This window comes from Ovis canadensis, chromosome 3 (genome assembly GCF_042477335.2).
Source record: "Ovis canadensis isolate MfBH-ARS-UI-01 breed Bighorn chromosome 3, ARS-UI_OviCan_v2, whole genome shotgun sequence".
Taxonomy (NCBI): domain Eukaryota; kingdom Metazoa; phylum Chordata; class Mammalia; order Artiodactyla; family Bovidae; genus Ovis; species Ovis canadensis.
In genome coordinates, this window is record NC_091247.1 from 122,190,012 (window position 1) to 122,210,547 (window position 20,536).

At 37.8% G+C, this 20,536-nt stretch overlaps 1 protein-coding gene across 1 annotated transcript in view; it reads left to right on the plus strand.

Moving 5' to 3' along the window:
* PTPRQ (protein tyrosine phosphatase receptor type Q) overlaps positions 1-20,536 on the plus strand; it is a 275,808-nt gene that overhangs the window by 54,128 nt on the left and 201,144 nt on the right. Inside the window, exons 13-17 of the mRNA XM_069584123.1 lie at positions 7,092-7,275; positions 8,679-8,840; positions 8,939-9,118; positions 9,721-9,828; positions 9,962-10,243. Coding sequence (XP_069440224.1) covers positions 7,092-7,275; positions 8,679-8,840; positions 8,939-9,118; positions 9,721-9,828; positions 9,962-10,243 — 916 coding nt within the window. The remainder of the gene's footprint in view (positions 1-7,091; positions 7,276-8,678; positions 8,841-8,938; positions 9,119-9,720; positions 9,829-9,961; positions 10,244-20,536) is intronic.

Genomic DNA, 20,536 nt, shown 5'->3' on the forward strand with positions numbered 1-20,536 from the left:
TTTCTATTCACTCTTTAACTTCTCAGAATATAGCCTCCACACCGTATCCTAAGAATTTTCGAAATCCTTGAAGTCTTGATGGAAGTCACCAGTGACCTCTTACGTGTCAAATAAGGCAGATATATGTTTTTAACTGTCCTCATCTTCCCTGTGTCCTCCAAAATCCATTCCTTTACCTCCACCTCTCCAGCTTTTGACACAACCGTTTTCTCCCTAGTACTTGCTCTACCGTCATATACTGCAAATTTGCAAAAAAAAAAAAAAATTGGCCTTGTAGTATGAAAAATGACTGAATTAAGAGAGCTAGCTCTTTTACTATTTTCTAGCTCCTTCCTGATGAGGGTATTCCAGAGTGTTCTGTCTTCATCCACGTTAGAGTTTCAGTCACTGCTTCCTGTTTGTATGACTCTTTCACCTCGTTTTCCATGATGATGTTTCTGACACTCTGCTTCCCTAATTACAATCATCTGTGGGGAAGTTGTGCCAGGACTCATCACATTTAAAGTCATCTACCCCCATAAAACAACAAAACCATCTTTTTTGAGATAATAGGACTTGGTTCTTGATTGGAAAGAGGAGACAGATGATAGAAGTCCTGGGACAGTGATAGGGACCTGTTAGTTTTCCTACGTGACAGAAGAAGAAAGTCTGTAAGGGTAATTGATACTTTTAATGATCAATAACAAGGTCAGGAGAGAGACTGAGTTGAAACCCAGATAGGAAATAACAGGCATAGAATTCCCTATCCCCTTGGATTGGTCACAACACAGATCTCTGATCTGAGAGTCATTGTTGAAGCCTTTGGGAGGCTTTAGTGGCATTTTTATATGTCTGATGTCACTCTTTTTGGATAATGACACCATTATCTTGTCTTCATGAAGGCTTAGAATCTTGGAATTACCTCTGACTTTGGTTATACTTAGCATTTAATAGCCACTCAATGTTAAGGCCAGTTCAAAGTGTAACCTTCTTACCTCTATATTCCATTCTTGTGTCCTCACTCCAACTCAGGATTGCCTGGACTATTTTTGTTAGCTTACTACACTAGTAGTTTTCCATTGTATAACAGTTTGCCACAAGCTTAAAACAATTCACATTCATCATCTCGCAGTTTCTGTGGGTCAGGAATCCAGACAGCTTGTGTAGGTTCCCTGCTTAGGGTCTCATAAGGCTTCAGTTAAGGGTCTTTCCTTCCTATGTTGCCATATGGATGCTTACCTGGGGAAGAATCTACTTCTTGACTGACTTAGATTTTTGGCAGATTTAATTTCCTTTTGATTATAAAACTGAGGGCCTTGGATCCTTGCTGGCCCTTTGGCTAGAGACTATCCTTAGCTCCAGCTCACAGGGGTCCCCCACCGTTTCTTGCCACAGAAATTCCCCAACATGGCCCTCCACTTCATCAAGCCAGCAAGGACAGTCTGATGTAACCGTGGGAGTGACATCCCATTGCCTTTCCCTTAGTCCATTGGTTGGATGAAAATCACACTTCCCACACAAGAGGAAGGGATTATATAAAAGCATGAACAGCAGGAGGTAGGGATGGTAGAAGGATCATGAGAGAGGCATTGCTCTGCAGTCTGTGGGTTACAATCCATCCTGATTAAAGTATTAATGCATTTAAACTATAAAAGTAAATAAAAAAATGAGACTGGACTTGGAACATGAATATGCATCTATTTTAGTAATTAATGCTTTCCTATTGCAGCAGAAAGTCAGTTGATACTGTCTAAAATAAGTGACTCTTTGCAACACCATGGACTATACCGTCCATGGATTCTCCAGGCCAGAATACTGGAGTGGGTAGCCTTTCCCGTCTCCAGGGGATCTTCCCAACCCAGGGATCAAACCCAGGTCTCCCACATTGCGGGCAGATTCGTTACCAGCTGAGCCACAAGGGAAGCCTCAGTGACCCTTAATGGAAAAGTAAAACATATTATCTAGTGATTTTAGAAGTAACACCATAAGAACTGAAACAGAAATGATTAAAGGTGTTGCTTCCAGCAAATATACAAATATTGAATCATTATGTTGCACACTGGAAAGTTAATATGATGTTATATGTTGATTATATCTTAGTTAAAAATAAACAGTTGATTTCAAAATCTCAAAAAAATGTTTCTTCTAGAGAGTAAGACTTGCAGTTGGAAAGCTACAGACAGGAAAATATTATTTTCATTGAAAATCCTTCATCATCTCTTGTATTGTTAGCTACCTGCATACATCATGATGATGACACTTTTTTTTTTTCAGTCAACAAATCTTTACTGTTATCCCAAAAGTTAGAATGTAGAATACATATATTATGACAAAAATTATACTTTTTAAAAAGTATTAAAATATAATCCTATGCTAGGTTTGCTCTGATATCATTACCCTTATTGAAATTTTTTCCAGTGACCTCTCATGACTTGTTTGTTTCTTAATAGACAGGAGTTATTTAAGCATGCTGAAATATGTATAGGATTTTACTCTCATTATTTAAACACATATTTGAAAAAAAAACTGAAAATTTAATCTCAGGGTTTGAGGACTTTTATTTCAACTTCCAAGCTTATATATGAAGGTAATCAATAACATAATCCAGCTTCTGCTAAAATATTTGATCAACTATCCACGACCATGTAGTCAGCTCCTGTTCTATAAGCTTTAAGCCATGCTTCTTTGTGGTCTCACAGGCATACATTTATTAGGTAGCTGTAAAGTTCCAGGTACTATGACAGGTCCAGAACATACATAAATAAGAACCTACCATGTTCTTTAACAGTTTTGAACCGAAGTATTTGTTCTCTAGTGTTTACCAGTTTATCCCATTTCTTCTCTTCAGACCCACACGGTAGCTTAGAGTAGCTTAGAGTCTGGAATTTGCAACCAGGGAAATATATTACAGTCTTACCTCTGCTGTGACTAGTTTTATGAACTTGAACAGCTGACTGTAAAATGGAGATGATAATACCTTTTTCTTTGGGATATAATTAAGTGATCACACGGGTAAAAATATTTATCACTGTACTTGACACAAAGTAGCTTTTTTCACTTTCATGCATTGGAGAAGGAAATGGCAACCCACTCCAGTGTTCTTGCCTGGAGAATCCCAGGGACAGGGGAGCCTGGTGGGCTACTGTCTATGGGGTTGCACAGAGTCAGACACGACCGAAGCGACTTAGCAGCAGCAGCAGCAGCAGCTTTAGTGTTGGTGTCTCCATTAGTAGTAATAATATACAATGATTTAACTTTTAATCATTTGAAAATAATGGTCATGATTTCCCTAAGGCTTAATATCCTCAGTTTTTCATCAGTCATTCATATGATTGATTACTCTCCTGTGTATTTATTTTCCAGTTTATCAATGAGCTTCTTTCTCAGCTGAACACTATGTTCCACATATAGTTTAACGGAAGCCAAATTGAGCAGAATTATTTTCTCCTTTAGCATGAATTTTATGCTTCTATCAATGCAAAGAATAAAATTAATTTATTTGGGAGACTTATTCCACCTAGATGAAAGTATAAAAAATCCTAAAGTCCACTCTTCATTAATTGCTCCCTAGTTGAATTTCATACTCGGATCTCATTCTGTACTTCTGTACTTGTTTTTCAGATCAAATCCTGAGGGATTTTCTCCCCAAAGACATCTTGCTATATAGTGTCACAAATTTCTGAGATTTTTATAGATACATCCTTTCATCCAACATATTTCTCAAGTATATAAATGTTTGTCAGTGGTGAACATAAGAACGCAAGCCAAATGCTTGGCCAGTGGCTCCAGAATGAGGCTGAGAACAAGACTCGAAAGTAGTATAGGAATTCTAGAGATGTTTACTTTATTGAGCATTAGGAACATAGACAGAATCAAGCCTTAAGGATTTGTCACCCAAATAAGTGCAGAATGATACAGTTTCCATTAAAAGGCTTCCAAACATATACTAATTATAAAATTCTTTTTACCACTGGTTGAAAATAGTACAAATCATGTTATAGTTTATAATAAAATATGGAAGCATTTCTTAAGAATAAGTCAACGTTTTCATTAAACCAATTGAGTAGACTTCCAGAAAATGTAAATTGATAGATATAGTAAAGTTTTTGAAAATACAGTCATGTTAGCTATAATAAAGACTGTTACATGTAGAATCAGGTTGGTTTATTCAGGTGGATTAGGAACTGAACTCTGAAGACTTCTAATTCTTTCATATCAATTCCAAAGATTCCTAGGTAGCATATGAGAAGGCTTTCATGTTGATGAATTGTGACATTGCCTGACTCAGTTGTTCTCGATTGAGGGCAGTTTTGCTCTCCAGGAGACATTTCGCGATCTCTGAAGTTTTCATTGTCACCACAGGGAATATGTTTCTAGTGGGTAGGGACCAGGCAGGCTGGTCCCTACAATGCCCTGCACAGCTCCCTATGACAAAAAAATTCTCAAACATGGAATGTCATTAGTGCTGGGGTTGAGAATACTAGACTAACTCAATGAGGCCAAACTTGGGGGAGTTGTGATAGGCCTTTATTTCCTTCTCTATCAGTCATTTCCATTCCTATTTCTCAGCCACTTCTCATTATTTTCTTAAGTTCTGATTCTTTCCTATCATTTTTTCTTTTTTAAAAAAAATTTTTATTTTTACTTTATTTTGCTTTACAATACTGTATTGGTTTTGCCATACATTGACATGAATCCGCCATGGGTGTACATGTGTTCCCAATCCTGAACCCTCCTCCCACCTCCCACCCTATATCATCTCTCTGGGTCATCCCCGTGCACCAGCCCCAAGCATCCTGAATCCTGTATCGAACATAGACTTGGCGATTCGTTTCTTACATGATAGTATACATGTTTCAATGCCATTTTTTCTTTAATTTATTAATCATTTTTTCTTTAAATTATTTCTTTTTCATCCTTTGAAAAACCTAATCCCTGTTTTAAAGAGGCAAAGTGTAAGAAATATTCACAATGTGGCACACTTGGTGATAATTAGTAACATCCTGGATTTTTACAAAACCAGTTCAAATTTATAAATACAAATCACTTATAGTTAAGGAGGGTCCTTCCAGTGTATTTGGAAGAAGTTCAGATAGTCAAAATTTCTCAGTCACCTCTTAGGCTGGAACAGTAATTTGTCAACAGAGATGCTTAACTTAGTTAATTGATGGGATACTATAGCTTAACTCTCAAAAATGTATCTGATGTTGGTATAAAATATTGTGAGATTTAACGCAAAATCATAGTTCAGGGGAAATTCTTTGTGTTACCCCCTTGTACCCTCTGTAGTGCTTTGCACACTGGCTTCTCAAAGGGTGGTTGATTGATAGTGGAAACAGCTGTGTGGTTCAGGCATAAACTATTGACTGGAATACCAGAGCATCTCTGAATTATGTGTTTGTGATTCATGCCTTCTCTGATTTCCCAGTGGAAGTAAAGTTGAAGTGGGCCTTGGAAGGTGGAAGATCTTTAGTTTGTTCCAAGTATGGTTCCTTACCCAGAGTGATTTATCATAATATTTTTGAAGTAAATATTACTGATATCTCCCTGCTTTTCATCATGATACTTCCCTGCGTAAAGAAATAAGGTTTCGATAATTTTATCTTATAAATATAATTTGGAGAATTAAATATATCTTTGCATCTTTTCTTGATTTATTTCTCAGAAAAGTTAATGTTCAAATGATCTGCCTTTGTAACTAGTTAAGTAAGCAGCCTAAAAATTCCTTGCCTTCCTGATATTTTTCTGAGCACCTACTTTAAAAAAAAAACAAAAAACTAAATGCTTTATGTTCATAAGGAATTAAAAGCCTGTTTTGGGCTCAACTCAAAAAATAATTAAAAGATAGGTGTATCAAAATTTATAAATAAAATCTATATTTTGAATTAATTAGAAATTCTGAGGTTGCAAGAACATTGATTTGGAAGGAACAGAGTGATCATCTTCTTTGAAAAAAATCTTCCAGAAAAAAAAGGGCTTGGAGGTGAGTCTTGAAGAAATTGACCAAAAAAAGAGTAGTTCTTAAAACATTGTCTTTTTCCCCCCAATACTTCATTTTGGAAAATTTTTAAACTGGTATAAATGAAAGAAAAAAGAGTATAATGTGTATCCGTTAACCTATCACCTGGATTCTATAATTATCAACATGCTGTCTTTGTTGCCATCTCTCATTTTTGCTGTTGATGCAGGCGTGTTTTAAAATAAATTCCAGAGTTCATATATTTTTGCTCTTACATGCCTAACTAAGTATGGATTCCTAAAAAATACTGAAATTCTAATTCATTATGTAATTCCATTATCACAATCAACACAATTATTAATATTGTCTTGGTATCATCTAAACCTAGATTATTTTCAGATTTTTTCATTTTGTCTCAATCTGTTATGCTGTGTGGAAAGAATGGAGAGAGTTCTCTTGTTGTCCTAACGTAAAACTCTACTGTATATACTTGTACGCTCATGATGTTTTATTTCATGTCATTATTTGCTACTTTGGTGGACTTGATTCATGTGAGGTACATTACGGCATCTTGGAACAATCACAATTACCTAAAATATTCCTTAGGCCCAGAGCTTTACATAGGTCTGTCTTGAACTGTTTGAAAACTATTGCCATCTAATTTTGTTCATGTCTGTAACTTCATTTGATTAAAAGTTATTATTATTGACATATACCCAGTAGGCATGCAGGCTGCTCACACCTGGTGTACAAATGAGGACGTATATTGGCAAAGCAAACACATTTTAATAAGGCAGTAGGCTTAAACAACTTATTATTGGGTGGTAAGCAGCTAAAATATTTTAGTCATGAAACTTTGCATGAGGATGGCTATTTTTTTAGACCATTTTTAAGTCAGAAATAAATTATTTCCTTTTTTGCACTACACAGTATAGAGTTTTAAGATACGGAATTGATCATAATGGGCTACAATGATGCAGGATTTTAATAGTTTCAGAATGAAAATTTGGAGTGTAAGGGAGACAGTAGTCGTGGAAATAATATTGTCTTTAAAAAATTTATCATTCCAAAATTATTAGTTGTTGAAACTAGTACTTGATTGCAGCCATTATTAAATGTAACCATCGCTGTCTTTGCAAATATCTGTTTTCAGGTTCAGTATATAAACCCCATGGCTCCAGAAACTGTGAGCATAGTAGAGTCAATGGCAGGATTATTTGAGGGTTCAGCAGAGATGTCTTCTGATCTGTATTCACTTGCTTCAGTTATATATAACAGTCATCCACAAAATTACTTTCCTGTGAGGGGCAGAGTTGAAGACCAGCCTTCAACATTTGGTAGGTACATTTTTTTTGCTCTGTGTGAAATGTATTTAAACCACCAGTACTAGCTAGCACAGATATGAACCTTAGCTCAGAGTTCAACCCAATTATTAATGGTCCATGGGCTAGAGTCAGTTTTTTTTTCTTCAACTGTTGGATAACCTCATGCGGCAAATGGAAATGCCACACAGGCAGGAGCTGGCCCCTCCTAACCCATCTGACCTTCCTCCAGAGAAAGTAGCACCCTAGAGTCTCCAGCCAAGCTGCAGAGACAATCAGTTATTACAGTTGCCAAAGCAGGTGTGATGGGAAAGGATTAACATATCTTCAAATCATTCACAGGCCTCACACTCTCTGCAGCTTTTGACTAATAGGTTTTCAAATGTCACTGAAGGTAAATAGGTCAGAAAGTTACAACTCTAGTGCACGGGGTGATCAACAGGTGGAGGTGACCCCAATGACGTGGTGATGTCATTAGTGTATATACTTACTACTCAGGGTCAAGGGATCTTATTGTTTCTATAAGGAGAATGTCATATATAGTGAATTAAAAATATTTGGTTAGAAGAAGCAGATCTAAATTATCTCTGTTTTTTCTAAAATGCTAAGTGAGAAAAAAGGGTTTCTCTTGTTGTTTCTTCTCTAATTTGATATTTGTTCCCTTCCAAATTAAAATTTGTTATATTGATGGTGGAATTTGGCAAAAGTATCACATTGCATTCAATATGTGCTTATTTCATTTACTGACATGTTTTTCCTGGGCAAAGAAGACAATTTTTAGAAGACACTAAAAATTAAGAGGCCCATAATTTCTGATACGGATATTTTTTAAAATACTTCGTTTGGCCTAAGCACTAATTATCACTGTTGGAAGTGCACAGTCTAAGTTTAAAAAAAAAAAACTAGCTTATTTTTTGAAATAGGGATTTTTTTGAAATCCTTGTTCAGATATATTTATGTGGCAGTTTTATAAGTATGCTTGTTAAATCATTAATGGATTTAGCAAATGTGTGGTGAGTTTTGAGTCCAAATAAAATCTTATTTCCATGATTTTTATATCATAATTCAGCACTGACTTATAATATTTCAATTTGATATCATTGCACAGTTGTTTTTTAGGAAAAGAATTCCTAACCTGTCTTTTTTAGAAAGTTATATTTTCTCAAAACACTAATCTTTTATTCTGGGATAGTGTATAACAACTAGCAAAACTATATTATGAGCACAAAATGTCTATATATGTTATTGGAGTACATTCAGTATATTTATTATTATCTGTCTACCTTTCATATAAGGGATTACATGGAGAGATTAATGGATAGTGTGAAATTGGGTTTAAAATTTCACTGTGGAAGCAAAATGATTTTGATCACAAAGCCAAACACTTGTTAAATTTTTTAAAAACTGATTTCAAATAGGAACTTCAAGGAATCAGTATATCACTGACATTGCTGCTGAACAGCTGTCCTACGTTATCAGGAGACTTGTACCTTTCACTGAGCACATGATTAGTGTATCTGCTTTCACCATCATGGGAGAAGGACCACCAACGGTTCTCAATGTTAGGACGCTTGAGCAAGGTAAGAATATATTTCCTTTGAAATAGCTGCCTGCAGATATTGCTCTGGTACATTGTAATACTTTTCATTCATATTAATTTTTCATTCTTCTTCTCAAGTGCCAAGCTCCATTCAAGTTATAAACTATAAAAATATTAGTTCTTCATCTATTTTGTTATATTGGGATCCTCCAGAATATCCTAATGGGAAAATAACTCATTATACAATTTATGCAATGGAACTGGATACAAACAGAGCATTCCAGATGACTGCTATAGATAACAACTTTCTCATAACAGGTAGAACAGAATTTTGTTTTGACATTCTTATTCTGATGGAAAATGCACATCTCTCTATGCCATTAAACACTGCGGGGTACATGTTGCATCACTGCAAATTTTGTTGTGCTATGCTCCCACGGATATCTTTAAAAATACTTGCAGAAATAACTTCATTAAATGTTGTTTTTCTTTCACTATATTTATCTGCAAATAAAGTCATCAGACCGCAGGTATCCTAAGAATATACTTGACCTACGGAATTTTATGCCTGATGCATCAAAATAACTCAGTATTGAAGGCTTGATTGACTGAATGTGACCATCGGCTGAAGTAATTGAGCTGACGTGGTGTTTGTGCCAAATCAGCTACATTCCTTGCAGTGTGCCAAAAATTGCTTCTTCAGTCTCAGACCACTGCCTTGATATTTTAGGAGAGAACTAAAACCTCATCAAGATGGAAGGCTCCTATACCAAGGAAGTTTGGGAGATTGGGATTATAGGAGACTGATTTAGAGAACCAGTCTCCCAGATAAGTTATTTTCACTAGCCTTGATGTTAAACGGCACTAATCCAGGAATAGTATTCTAGGGACTTGGAACAAATGGCCTATTTTCCTTACAGGGTTAAAGAAATACACAAGATATAAAATGAGAGTGGCTGCCTCAACCACTGTTGGAGAAAGTTCTTTGTCCGAAGCAAATGACATCTTCGTGAGAACTCCAGAAGATGGTAAGAATGTTCGGTGCAGTTTTAATAAAAAGAAGCAAGTGGTGCTGCATGCTTACTGTCATCTCCCTCATGCTGCTTTAGCGTCTGAAGCAATAAACATGAAAAAACACACATATTGGTTTTTTTCCCCCAGAACCAGAATCGTCACCTCAAGATGTCGAAGTTACTGATGTTACTGCTAGTGAAATAAGTTTGAAGTGGTCACCACCTGAGAAACCCAACGGCATTATTGTTGCCTATGAAGTGCTCTACAGAAACGTAAATACCTTATTCATGAAGAACACCTCAACAACAAACATAATTTTAAGAGACTTAAAACCTTACTCCCTCTATAACATTTCTGTAAGGTCATATACCAGATTTGGCCATGGCGATCAGTTATCTTCTATACTTTCTGTGAGGACTTCTGAGACTGGTAAGTTTTTTTCCCCATACATATTAATGAAGTAAACATGGCCGATAATTGTCATATTGTTTTATATTTTACATAACCGGAAGTCTGTCATTCTGTTCTGTATAATCCAGGAATTTATATGATCTTTGTGGGAAGGTGTGAGAAAAGACTTGCTGTGTAAATTTTTAAAATCTGATTTACATATAAGGGATTAAAAGTCAGTGTGTTTTTTTTTTCCCAAAGGATGTATCTTGAGAAATCAGAAGTCCTTTCAGTGTACCTATAAATTAGGTTGCTTTGAAACTAGGAAATAGCAGAGACACATTCATAAGAATAGAATCCTATACTATATATAATCTATATAAATTCTGTATACATCCATATGCATCTATCTATAGATATATCTATATTTATACATGTGTATGTATAAATGTGTGTGTGTGTTAGTTGCTCAGTTGTGTCTGACTCTGCGACTCCATGGACTGTAGCCCCGCAGGCTCCTCTGTCCAAGGGATTCTCCAGGCAAGAGTACTGGAGTGGGTTGCCATTTCCTTCTCCAGGGGATCTTCCCGACCCAGGGTTCGAACCCACATTTCCTGCATTGCAGGTGGATTCTTTACTGTCTGAGCCACACATGTAAAGATGTAAGTAGATATATATCTATAGATGTATAATCCAGGTATCCTGGATTTCAGGCAGCCTCTTTGCCATCTGAGCCACCTGAGAGGCCCATAGATGTATATAGACTTAATACATGTAAATTCTATACATCTGTCTATGTATGTGTGTATATCTGTATACATTCTTGAGTATATATATATAGACAGAGGTGTAGAGTCTGAGCACAGAAAGGACATGCCTGGGAAGCCTTACAGGGGAGGTAGCATTTGACCTTAATCTTAAAGAATCAGGTGGAATGGACATTATATAGGTGGTTGTGGCCAGGTGTGTATCCCATATAAATGAAATAATATAAGCAAAGAATTAATTGTGTTTCAGTTTCAGTGTACAAGAGCAAATAGCACAAAGTAAGACATTTGATGATCTTAGTGCATGGTTTATATTTTGCTTATAAACACATATTGGAGCATCACTTTTAGGCCAACTCTGTAGCACATGCCTAGAATTAAAACTAAATGTAAATTACTGTTTTATCCCCACATTTAAAAAAAATAAATATTTGTTGACTAGCTACTGGTTGACGATTGGAGTCACTGTTCCTATACATCATAATTGGCTAAATATCAGCAATTTCTTATGGTTCATCCAGATGCTGTTGGTGAGGCCCTGTCTCTGACCTTTGAGGAATCAGGGATCTAGTAAACCAGCTTACCTTTGGGCAAAAGTACTCTCTTGAGACTGGTCACAGAAATTAATAAAATACATTGATATACAATTGACCATAGAGGATGACGCAGATGGTAAAGAATCCATCTGCAGTGCAGGAGATCTGAGTTCGATCCCTAGGTTGGGAAGATCCCCTGGTGAAGGGAATGGCAACCCACTCCAGTATTCTTGCCTGGAGAATTTCACAGAGGAGTCTGGGGGGCTACAGCCCATGGGGTCACAAAGAGTCAGACACAACTGAGCGACTGACACTTTTTTTTCCACTTTTCATTCTCTTGAGACTGTCACATGAATTAATAAAATGAAATGACATAAAACTGTCCGTAGGGGATGACAACAGTTGTAATGGCATGAATGAGTAATGAAAATAGTGTTTTTTAAAAATCATCATAAATTATATATTATGGTGCAAAATAATTGTTATTATATATATTAGCATGCTTCATTGCTTTTATAAATGTATGGAAAATAAGTATTTTTGAGAAAAGTCTCTACCTGGTTTCATTTTACACCATGTAAGGAAAGAAGCATATTTTAAGTACCTGCAGCATATTCTTCTATTGACTTTCACAAAATTTGTCTTTTTAATTCTACAATAAAGCAATAAGGTATTATTATCTGCATTCCTAATGAAAAACTGAGGTCTGCGAGGTTCATCCATTCAACAACTATTCAGCAAATAATTTATAGTATAGAAACCTTTCCCTGGGCTCTATTAGCACTGCAAAAGAAAGTGAATTCCCACCCTCCTAAAGTTGATATTAATGACTGGGTGTTTCACAGGCAATGGAATCTGCATCAGTGACTTTTCCTCTAGATCATGTTTAATACAATTGAACCACCAATTGGAGTTCCTTTTGCAACAGAGGTAGCTAGAATTTTAAACACCATCTCAAGGTGTCATTTGAAGCAGGATGTATTCAGGAGCAACTGTTTACTCCCAGGGATCAATGTTCTTGTTAAATGCAATCAATACACCCTCTACTCTTACTCTAGAGATCAAGATCCCACTTTTCAATACTGTTTCATGAGAAACTGAGAGCTGTGCTCACTCAGCTAACTAAATAAGCCAACTACAGCTAATTAATAGTGTTATGCTGCTAGTTACAAATAGGAGTAAATTATTTGTTCAGATGTTTTATCTTGATTGGGGAATTAGAGTTTATAATGCTTGAAAGTAAAATCCTGATGTGTCAAGCAGGAAAAATCAGTATAGGATTGATCGTGTGTGTGTGTTTTAAGTATAGAATGTGCAGTTAGTAAAAAAATGAGATTAGTTTATATTTTCTCACACTTAGGGCACAATAAGCACATAAAGAACTTTAAGTTCCCATACAGATTACCCTTTGATGATCTATATATGTATATTTTCTTTCCTTTCTTTTTTTAAGATATAATTTTCTTTACAGTAAGCCTTAACCACTGCCTTGAGTAAGTCTGAATTGGGGCAGTAACTACTAGGCGATTGTAACTTAGTTGTTGATCAAAACTTTGTGTGGGACTGTATAAATTTATTCATGTTAATGAAAGGCATTTTATTACTTTCTCTATGTGACATTAAAACTATCTATGCCAAACAATAATCTTCTGGCATACCCAAGATAACGTCCCACTAGTTTAGGATGATCATGAACTAAATTATTTAGTTTTAGTTTTTAATAGCTCTAGCTTATTCCAACTGATATAATAATTATTTTTCATTCATGAGTTATCCATTTTACGTGATACTTCTACAATTAGAAGCACTATGCTATTTCAGAAAAATTTAAATATGTGATTACTCTCCAAAATCACCAAGTCATTAAATCTATCTTGCTTTATTTTCCCTGAAGATCTAGCATGGGTTATCCCCTAAGGAGAAATGAACAAAAACGCATAGGATGTCAGCCTGGGGTCAGGGCTGCATATTTATATCCTGACTACTGGTCGTAGGCAGGTAAATCCACGGGGACGAGTTAGCAAATTCCAATGAGAATTTTTCAAAATCCCAAGTTCTACTGATTTATAAAGTTCAAGTATAGCATCACTAATTCCTTTTTTCCCTTGCAATTAAAGAGCTATTCAATTCAATCTTACTTTCCTTAGTGGTAAGTTTCTCCTTTGTTTTAAATATGTTCTGTACCACCTTGAGCATAGGTTTTCATTCACTGAACAGACTTTTTATGGATTCCATATCACATACTACCACTGAACTAGGCACTATAGTTACAGCAGTAAATAAGGCAGGATTTCTGTCTTTCTGGAACTTAACATTCTCAAAGGGTCAGAGAAGACAAGCCAGTAAACAAATAATATATATGATTTTTGATACTGGCAAATTCCTTGAAAAAAAAAATATCAGGGAAAGAAAAGAGAGTTATGGAAGAATGAGCAGGCAATTTGAGATGGAAGACTGAGAAAAGGCCTCTCCAAGGAGGTTATATTTGCCTAGAGATATTAATAATGTGTGAGATTTACTTAGATGAGGATAAGGAAGAAAATGTTCCAGAGGAGGAATAGCAATAACCAAGTTCCTGAAGAGGGAAGGCGCTTGGTGTGTCTGAGGGAGAGGAGACCATGTCTCTCATTTGAGCAGTGTGAGCTATGGGATAGAATTCGCAGATGAGGGAGAGAGAGGCAGAGGTGGGTCACACCTTCGTGGGCCCCATACTAAGGTATGTGATGTTTAATTTCAGTGTGAAGCTATTGGAGAATTAGGCGATGATAATTTGGTATGTTTTAAAAGATTTCTTCTGAATATATTGGATGTGGGAATAAAGAGGAAACTCAAGATTTACTGTCAGGTTTTTGGCCTAAGCATCTTGGTGAATGAGGTGCCATTTATTGAAATGAGGAAGTCTGGGGAGGAGATCAGGTTGGAGAAATCTTAGGAGTTCATGTTTTGAACATGTTTGAAATACTCAAGTGCCTGTCATGAAGGCAATTGGGCATATATGTTTAAAACTCACAGAAAGGATCCAGGGTTGAATATACAGTCTTAAAGCATCACCATATGTTGGGTGTTCAGAGCCAAGGATGAGGTAAAGTCACATGAGGGTAAGTGCAGAGAGAGTTGAAAAGAAGCATACTGCTGTGTCCTCGGGTAACAGGACACGGAGACTTTGGGAAGTCAAGGAGGAGCCAGTCAAGGACTGAGCAGGAGTGGCCAGTGAGGTCGGGGGAAAGTCAGGAGAAGGTCATGTCTTGGAAGTCTAATGAAGAGATATTTTAAATTAGAAGCAACTTGTTTCCTACGTCAAGTGCTGCTGACAGTGAAGTGTGGTTTAGTCACTAAGTCATGTCTGACTCTTGCTACCCCATGGACTGTAGCCTGATGGGCTCCTCTGTCCATGAGATTTCCCAGCCAAGAATACTGGAGCGGGTGGCCATTTCCTTCTCCAGAGGATCTTCCTGATCCAGGGAATGAACTTGCGTCTCCTGCATTGCAGGTGGTCTCCAGCATTGCAAGCAGATTCTTTACCACTGAGTCACCAGGGAAGCTCCTGACGGTGAAGTGATAGCACACAGTTGATTAGTGGTTTGGCAAGATGAAGGTCATTGATGACACCATAAGAGTACGTTTCCTGGTTAAAAATGAGGAGAAAATGCCCAACTGAAGTGGGATTAAAAGAGCATGATAGGCAAGAAACTGGAGAAAATGGGTAAAGGCAAGGTTTGAGAAATGTGGATATAGAATGGAGGACAGAATAGAGCAATAACTGATGTGTGTTCACGTGTATATGATGTGTGTGTGTGTGTGTGTGTGTGTGTGTGTGCTGTGCTCAGTCAGCCAGTCGTGTCTGACTCTTTGCGACTCCATAGACTATAGCCCACCAGGCTCCTCACTCCACGGGATTCTCCAGGCAGGAATACTGGAGTGGATTGCCCTGCTCTCCTCCAGGGGATCTTCCCAACCCAGGGATCAAACCAGGGTCTGCTTGCAGGTGGATTCTTTACCTGCTGAGCTACCAGGGAAGCCCCATACAATGTATGTGTCATGATAGAAATAATTCAGTGATGAGAGAAAAACTGAAAATACAACAGAGAGGAAAAAACGTCAAGTCTAAAGTCTAACTAGGTAGATGGAATGGAATTTAGTGCAGAAATGGACTAGGTTTTAGATAAGAAGGCAGTTGAAGATGAGTGGTAGGAAAACATATAGTCTTCTTTGACTGTTTTTATTTTCTTGATGAAATTAGAAGCAGGTTTATCAGGTTTGAATAAAGAGAGGGAGGAGATACTGGATGTTTGTGGAGAAAGAAGATGGTGAAAACAAGCATAACAGTAGAAGACTGAATTAACTGAAAAATAGATAGGCTGCCGAGTGATGGAAAAAGATTGAGATTTGAAGTTATAAATTAAAGTAAGGCTAGTCAGCATGGAGTGGTATTTTATTCAGACATGTTCACCTGTTGCATTGCGGATGTAGACTAGCCCTGAGTTCAGTTTAAACAACATTGAAATTTTGCCAGAAAAGTAAGATAGAAAAAGGAGTTGGTGGAGATTTCTAGGGAGTGACTCTAGTGATAGACTGTCTGAGCTGAGTAAGCAGGGAGCTGAGGATGTTAAGCATGGTGATGGACAGTAAAGACTTGATGAGTGTCAGTGACTTGTTGAACTGACAGTGTAGTGGTTGGTCAGCTGGAGACGTAGAGAGTTGCCAAAGAGAGGAATATTGGCAGTTATTGGTAATGAAGGCCTCAGGCGTTGCCATGAAGGCTGCTGATTAGAGGGAGGCGGAGGAAAAAAATATTGGAATTGTGGAGCTCAAGGAATATAGAGTCTAGGGAGTTACACAGGTTATTTCCATGATCCAACCAGTCCATTCTGCAGATCAGCCCTGGGATTTCTTTGGAAGGAATGATGCTAAAGCTGAAACTCCAGTACTTTGGCCACCTCATCCGACGAGTTGACTCATTGGAAAAGACTCTGATGCTGGGAGGGATTGGGGGCAGGAGAAGAAGGGGACGACAGAGGATGAGATGGCTGGATGGCATCCGTGACTTGATGGACGTGAGTCTGAGTGAACTCCGGGAGTTGGTGATGGACAGGGAGGCCTGGTGTGCTGCGATTCATGGGGTCACAAAGAGTCAGACACGACTGAATGACTGAACTGAACTGACATCTCACAGTGGTAGAGAGGAGGTCAGTTGTCAGGTGACTGAAATTTTAAGATGTTTGGAGAAATGGCAGAGAACCACTGGATGATTGTCTTACAAGAGGGGTAACACCTAGAGTTTTTCAGGAAGAGGAAAGAACAAACCTTGATACGGAAAGGTCTCTAGGCCCTATGGTTCCAGAGATGATGAGAGAAAAACAAATAGCTGCCAACCCAAGAGTGTTATGTTGTAGTATTTTCAAGTAGTTTTAAGATTTCACTTAGGGCCAGAAGGTTAAGGAAGCAGAATACTTGTTGAGGATTTTTGTCAATTTAATGCATTGGTTTAGGAAGACACTAGGGAAGATTTTGAGTTGGGAAGGGATTGTAGGATTATATTGTTATATCAAGCTGTGCATCGAATTAAAGTTCTTCCCAAAGTTTTGGAAATGTCAGCATTTTTATGGAAGTTTTTCCTGTTAAGTCTGCCTTAGATGCAATACACTCTATAACAGGTAACAGTGGGGGTGAGGGGTACTTTTCCATATTTTTAAGGATCTGAATTTTCTTTATTAAATTTTTAGTAGCATATTTATATCCATTGTATTTAGAATACCAGTAAAAAGGTTGAATTCTTTCTCTTGAAGGAAAAGAACTTGCAGTGGCATTATGAGTATTGGTAATAATAATATATATATCTAATTTATATTGTTTAAACCTCGTTAATCATTATTGTTCTATGAAGGCAATTTTAAACCATTATCTTTCCAACTATGGTCTTTCATCTCCTGCAAGTATTTTTCTGTGTAAATGCATTGCTTACAGTTTCAGCTAGTGAGGTTGCACTGATGGCTTTCTCTCTGTTTCTGACTGGCTGACTATGTTGGTATTTTGCTCTTGTTAATTTTTCTGCGTAGAGAATTCCAGTAGTTTTTCAATCGGTATCACTTTTCTGTCTAATTGTGACCTAAGTTGAAGTTGAGTTTCTTCAGAGAAAATGTGTGTTTGCTTCTGCTAATTGCTTTCGAGTAAGGGCAACTTGGTATTACAAATTCATTTTAATTTCTATTCTGAAGTAGAGGTCTTTTCAGGTTATATTTGTTGTTCAGTTGCTCAGTTGTGTCCAACTCTTTGCGACCCTGTGGGCTATAGCATACCAGGCTTCCCTGTCCATCACCAACTCCCAGAGCTTGCTCAAACTGATGTCCATTGAGTTGGTGATGCCGTCCAACCATCTCATTCTCTGTTGTCCCCTTTCCTCCTGTCTTCAATCTTTCCCAGCATCAGGATCTTTTCCAACAAGTTGGCCCTTCACATCAGGTGGCCAAAGTCTTGGAGCTTCAGCTTCAGCATCAGTCCTTCCAATGAATATTCAGGGCTAATTTCCTTTAAGACTTACTGGTTCCATCTTGCTGTCCAAGGGACTCTCAGGAGTGTTTTCCAGCACTACAGTTTGAAGGCCTCAATTCTTTGGCTCTCATGTGTTTTTGGGCTTCACTTGTAGCTTAGTTGGTAAAGCATTTGCAATGGTAAATGTAAACAGTCTGCAGTAGGTAAAGAATCTCCTGCAATACAGGAGACCTGGGTTTGATTCCTGGGTCAGGAAGATCCTCTGAAGAAGGAAATGGCAACCCCTTCCAGTATTCTTGCCTGGAGAATCCCATGGACAGAGGAACCTGACAGACTACAGTCCATAGGGTTGCAAGAATCAGACATGACCTAGCAACTAAATACCACCACCATCCTTTTTTATCGTATAGCTCTTGCACCTATACACGACTATTGGAAAAACCATAGCTTTGACTATATAGATCTTTGTCGGCAAAGTAATGTCTGTGCTTTTTAATATGCTGTCTAGATTATAACTTTTCTTCCAAAGACCAAGCGTCTTTCAATTTCATGGCTACAGTCACCATCCCCAGTGATTTTGGACCCCAAGAAAATAAAGTCTATCACTGTTTCCCTCGTTTCCTCATCTATTTGCCATGAAGTGATGCGACCAGATGCCATGATCTTCATTTTTTGAATGCCGAGTTGTAAGCCAGCTTTTTCACTCTCCTTTTTCACCTTCATCAAGAGGAACTTTAATTCTTCTTTGCTTTCTGCCATTAGGGTGGTGTCAAATGAATATCTGAGATTATTAATATTTCTCCTGGCAGTCTTGGTTCCAGCTTGTGTTCATCCAGCCCAGCGTTTCACATGATGTACTCTGCACCAAAGTTAAATAAGCAGGGTGACATTATACAACTTTGACATACTCTTCCCAATTTTGAATCAGTCCATTGTTCCATGTTGGTTCTAAGTGATTATATATGTTCCATGGATCTGGGCCACGTACGCTCATAGGGATAGGCTTACAGTTTCAACAGTGCAGAGGTTTTTTTTTTTTTTTCCTATTCCACCTCTCCATCCAGAGGCATGATGAGGAAAAAAGTTACTTTTCTGTCCTCTTTTTCTTGGTAGGTTTCCTTTTCACACCTTGTTCTGTGAGAGCGAGCATACCGCATCACACAAGTCTAGGGAGAACCACTCAGGTTCTCTTCAACTCTGCTGAAGAATTCAAAGTGCCCCCAGAATTGGCCCATATCGTGGGTCTTGTTGAAATTGCATTCTTTGGGGATCCAACACTTGATGCAGGGATATTTTTTACCCTTCTCCTGGCCCAGGGTTTTACCTTCTTTTTCTGGCTCTTCACACAGCAGTTAATACAGAAACTCAAAGTCACCAGAATTGACCATTACCCTGTAAGTCAGAGCAGGCTTTAGTTCCAGCTTTCATATCAGGACGCCTATTTTTACTGTGTTTTTTGTTTGTTTTATTTATTTATTTTTTTGTATTTGTTTTTGGTCCACCATAGATTTCTGACTTCTTTGCCAGCTCTGCAATTCCTTACAAGAAAAAGCTTAACCTTATGTAAAGTTTTACTCCTTTTAATTATAATGAGCATTCATTTAGTGTAGCTTTTCCACTATCCAGTTTTCTAGAATCGGAATCCCACATGTAGTATTAGTAGTTGATTATATGTAGAGAACCATTTTGTGGCCATTACATTCAATATAATAAAGGCATTAGTAGGTACAGGAAACTGGTGTTTTATTTACTGATAAATTGTATCCTTGGGCTTCCCTGATGGCTCAATGGGTAAAGAAACCACCTGCAATGCAAGAGAAGCAAGAAATGCAGGTCTGATCCCTGGGTCATGTAGATCCCCTAGAGAAGAAAATGGCAATCCATCCAGTATTCTTGCCTGGAAAATCCCGCGAACAGAGAAGCCTGGCGGGCTACAGTTTGGGAGGTCACAAAGAGTTGGACAAGACTGACTAAGCACGCACATCCTTGCTGCTGCTGCTAAATTGCTTCAGTTGTGTCCGACTCTGTGTGACCCCATAGACGGCAGCCCACCAGGCTCCGCTGTCCCTGGGATCCTCCAGGCAAGAACACTGAAGCGGGTTGCCATTTCCTTCTCCAATGTATGAAAGAGAAAAGTGAAAGTGAAGTCGCTCAGTCGTGTCCGACTCCTAGCGACCCCATGGACTGGAACCCACCAGGCTCCTCTGTCCATGGATTTTCCAGGCAAGAGTACTGGAGTGGGGTGCAGGAGACAGTTTTGTTACCAGGTTACTATATCTTTTCCTATTGTCTAGCAGAGGATCCTTGCCTTATCATAGATCATATTGTATATCAAAACTAATCTATTAACCATTTAGATGTTGTTATTAATGAAAGACAGAATAAATTTTTGAGTGTTTTCAAGTTCCCCTTCTTGTATAGTTAGCCTGTACCTGTGGGCCCTGAATCCACAGATTCAACCAATTGTGCACTGAAAGTATTTGAAAAAAAGTTGCAGAAAAAATGTTCTAAAAAGCAAAACTTAAATTTCCTGCATGCTG